Source organism: Nicotiana tabacum, chromosome 19, assembly GCF_000715075.1.
Source record: "Nicotiana tabacum cultivar K326 chromosome 19, ASM71507v2, whole genome shotgun sequence".
Classification (NCBI taxonomy): domain Eukaryota; kingdom Viridiplantae; phylum Streptophyta; class Magnoliopsida; order Solanales; family Solanaceae; genus Nicotiana; species Nicotiana tabacum.
This window is the reverse complement of record NC_134098.1, coordinates 57,803,777-57,808,018: the sequence shown is the minus strand read 5'-3', so window position 1 is coordinate 57,808,018 and position 4,242 is coordinate 57,803,777. Positions and strand designations below refer to the sequence as shown.

At 34.5% G+C, this 4,242-nt stretch overlaps 1 protein-coding gene across 1 annotated transcript; it reads right to left on the bottom strand.

Annotated features, from left to right (window-relative positions):
- Window positions 1-2,023: 2,023 nt before the first annotated feature.
- LOC107822089 (non-specific lipid transfer protein GPI-anchored 5) lies at window positions 2,024-4,036 on the bottom strand. Its single transcript, XM_016648588.2, has 3 exons — window positions 3,609-4,036; window positions 2,355-2,402; window positions 2,024-2,238 (listed from the first exon to the last, which is right to left on the bottom strand). Exons 1-3 carry the CDS (start codon window positions 3,931-3,933, stop codon window positions 2,117-2,119), a joined length of 495 nt encoding a protein of 164 aa, XP_016504074.1. The 5' UTR covers window positions 3,934-4,036; the 3' UTR covers window positions 2,024-2,116.
- Between the last annotated feature and the right edge of the window lie 206 nt (window positions 4,037-4,242).

Below are 4,242 nucleotides of genomic sequence, written 5' to 3'. Positions count from 1 at the left end.
CTCCTCCCATGAGGGTCTCACCGAATGTTTTCAACAAAATGGAGGATACTTGTTCCTTGGCGAGATCATTACCTTTCACGGCGGTGACATAGTGAGTCACATGGTCTTCGGGGTCGTTCGTTCCATCATATAATTTCAGGTAAGGCGGCATTTTAAAGGTTTTTGATATGGCATGTGGAGCGGCGTCATCACTATACGGCTGCTCGACGAACCGACCGGCATCTCTCTTTGGCAGGAGCTTAGGGGCGCCCGGTATCTTATCGACCCTTTCTTGGTGTTCTCTCGTCTGGTTCCAGAGTGCTTTGTTCTCATTCTCCATTTCCTCCATCATTTTCAAAATGACTGTGAGAGCATCGTCACCTGCACTATTAGTGACATTGTGAGTGATACCTGTCGTTGGGGGTGATACTTATCGTCGGGGGAGGGGGGACTTGGTTGTGCTGCTCGTCTGCTGGTTGTATAACGCAAGTCCTCGCGTTTTCAGTAACTTTGTCACGAGCGGGCTTATGAAGGATGCTGGTTAGCGTATCAGTTAGCCAGGCCTCAAGGAGCGTTTTTATAGCTGGTGGCGTCTCCTCCACCACAGATGTGGAGGCTCCCTTACCAAGAGATTTTGTGATGCTGCAGTGAGGAGGAGGTGACCCATCTCGTCTAGGGGAGGCATTGGGCGTTGCGTCTCCGTCCGCTATTTCACAGCTCTCATTGATGACGTTCATGAGGTTGGTTGGGAGGTCACTTATTATTCTCGTCCTTTCTTCTCTGTTAACTGTCATACGGGATTCGTGCACACAAAGAAAGGAGATCTTGTTAACTAGTATCATGTTTCTGTGCTGGTTTTATTGAGCTATTAATATAATACTTGATATATTAAGGAATTAATAATGGGGTTCTAAACTTCAGACAACTGATTTATGTTTTGCTTAATTTCCTTCTTAATTTCATAAGTGGACCTCATATAGATTTATCTTCAAAAATAAGTTTATTATACGGTACTCCGACTCCGTAACATTTTTACATAGCACGCATGATGTATCATGCCAAGACCGCTTCTACATTGACGGTAAAATGACATGCACTTATAAGGCCATCTCCGCTGCCTTCATTTGCCACAGCGCTGTCAGTTTTTGGAGAAATTTGACTCCAATGTTGCTGCATTTTTGGCTGCAAACTGGGGATGAACAGTATCACTGACATTATTCATTTTCTCCGTTACTATTTTCTATTATTTTATTATTATTTTTATTATTTAACTCTTTTAATTTATCTCTTTATATATACCTAATTATGTTTATGTAATATCTTTATAATACTAATTTTACATCTTAACTTTGGAGTATAATTTTGATAAATTAATTTTTGTGTATTTATTATTTTTATATAAAATTATAAGTTAATTTTATTATAAGTTCTAATTGTACAAAAAATATATAATCATCTCAAAAAATAAATGGTGCAAATATAAAATATTAGATGTTGCTAATAATAAATAAGAAAATAAAATTTAAATAAAAGATAATAATATAATATTGAAAAGAGAGAAGAATATAAAATAGATTTTTTTTTGGAGTTGGAGATGGCCTAATAATTTAACTATTTCACTAATATTCCTCAATTTGTCCTTTTTAGACGTTCTCTATATTTCATGTCCCCTTATTTCATATGACACGTCCAAGAATTATTCTACTGGAAAATTTAATGTTGCTTTTATATGGTGGATATAGTTTAGAATTATAATAAATCTAAACCTTCCAGAACAATATGAAAAGACCAAACATCTAGTAGTTAAGAGTTAGGAAGTAGGAAATTAAGTACTCAATGATTTACGGTCTGCAAGATATAATGAATCAGGCCATGGAGTGTGTGAAATGTACTTGTATACATTCAAAAAGTGCTTAATTTGTTCAATATTTCTGAAAATATTAATTTCAATAGAGTAATTAAAATCCTCTGCCTTGGCCAAAAAAGAAAATGATGAGACATCCATCACAAGATTGTGACGAATTTGTGATGAACTATCTTTACATAAGCAAAAATTTAAGATAGACAAAAACCTTCTTACAAGGATTCTCTTTATGACAAAAATTAAAGACGGTATTTTTGTTGAGTGAGCTTGAGTTTATAAGATGGAGCTGAATATTGTGACATATGACAAAGTGGCTACATTAAGGGTAAATAACAGAGAGTATGGCTGCAGCTTCAATGAATCTCCATTTGGCGAAAATCTTGAATATCTGTCTCCTGCGCTCACAAGTATATAATTCTCACACCCATTATATAAATGTTGAAATTGGTGCAGGAAAAAAAACATGGAAAAAGTGCAGTTGTTACAGTGCACGATTTGTTCGTATTCGTACCTGAAGGAATGGACGGAGAGATTTCCGGAGAACCAGTTGGGGAAGTTGCTGAAATGTTTATATTCACAGTACAAATTAAAACAATGATCTTTCGTCATAATTAGAGGGAAATGAAAAGCTTCGGGAAAAAATAAAAAGAAAGAAGGGCAAAGACGTTGCTACCCCTTAGAGCCTGTTTGGAAAGCCACATGGAAATTGAAATTAAGTGTAATTGGGTGTAATTATACACTTTGGCATATTTATTTAACCAAGTAATTATTTGATTGGTGATGAATTGAGTGTAATTGGGAGAGGGTAATTACACTCTCCAATTCTCAAAAGGCGGTAAAGAATTTGGTGAGGCAACCTTTCCAATTCCTTTTTTTTATTTCAATATATAATAGTATTTAATATCTATTATACATATAAATATTTATCATACAGTAAAAAATATTTATTTATTTATATAATTACACTTGTACAACCAAACATGACACATGTAATTACACTATAATTACACCATGACAAACAAACAAGCCATTGTAATTACAATACTACGTAATTACCAGGCTGTGTAATTACTATCCTAGTAATTACACAACCAAGTAATTACACAAGGCTTTCCAAACAGACCCTTAAAGATATTGAATGACTTTAATTATAAAAGTAATTATAAGTTGTTATTTATTTTTCTCTTATGGATCGTTTGGTATAATGGTGGGATATCCGAGAATATCCTATGGGGTGGAATATCTCATGCGATTAGTTATCCCGCCTTCTATATTGGATAACTAATCCCACAATTTTAGTGTAAAAGTTAATCCCAAGATTAGCTAATATTCCAAATGAAACATGAGATAAATTTAATCCCAAACTTTATCCCAAAATTATTATTTTTATCTCATGTACCAAACGACCCGTAAACGTCCTTAACGGATATTGTAGTTAAGATGTGTTTGGAAAAACTTTTTAGTTTGTCCTAAAAAGAATATTACCTTTCTAGTTTTGGAAGTAATTTAATTGACTTCAAAATATCCATTTTATCCTTAATAAAATAATTTATAGACATATAAATATCTAAAGCGTGTTTTAGAATACAAATTTCAAAGGTTTATATTTCTTTCTTACCCTCCGTATAATCAACTTTACATAAATTGAGACAGAGAAAGTAATAAATACTTCAAGTTTTTTTTAAAGACAAATATATTAAGAAAATTTAGTTAGTCAAACGACTAGTGTTTGGGAATTAAAGAAGTAGTGATAACTTTAGCGTACCTTTACATAGAGTAAGAAAGGGAGTGTGGGCATTACAAGCTGTAGGAAGAGCCAAAGCAAGTGTCTGATTGATATTAACTCCAAAGGATGAGCCCTCGCCATTCAAAACGTGACACAAGCACTGAGGCTGCGTCTTCACTATAGTGGCGAGCTGAGTGCAGCATCCTGATGACGGGCTCGTGGCATTCCCTTCTATGTATTGCAGGCACGGAGCTAACCCAACAACCACCTGTTCGCAATCCGATTGAGCGCTGATGACATGTAATGAAAGAAGAGCCACTGCCACAACTATTATTGCACTTATTGTGCTCGCTGATATCTGCATTTTACTTGAATACTGTTCTGTAAATTGCTTCTAAGCTAATATATATATAATTAAGAAAAGAGATATTAAATGGTTTATTGAGATATAGGTGTGGAAAAGTCAAGAGAAGTCATATTTATAAAGGAAAAGATTGGGAAATAAATTAATGCATGCAGATGGGGTTATTACGAATGTGGGTTAACTACTTTTCCTACTTTATAACCATAACTTAGTAAACAACTAATTTCTTGATGATCTCTACGAGACTTAAAAAATGAAGGATAGACACACATGTCGGCATTTGCTATGGTCCATGGTTTTGTGATGGTC

Bases quoted from the DNA above. Each gene is read 5' to 3' on its own strand.
- LOC107822089 (XM_016648588.2), bottom strand. From the start codon at position 3,933: ATGCAGATATCAGCGAGCACAATAAGTGCAATAATAGTTGTGGCAGTG. The intron at 2,403-3,608 runs GTACGCTAAAGT...TAAACATTTCAG, and splicing joins CTTTCTTACTCTATGTAAAG to CAACTTCCCCAACTGGTTCT. The intron at 2,239-2,354 runs GTACGAATACGA...TTGTGAGCGCAG, and splicing joins CTCTCCGTCCATTCCTTCAG to GAGACAGATATTCAAGATTT.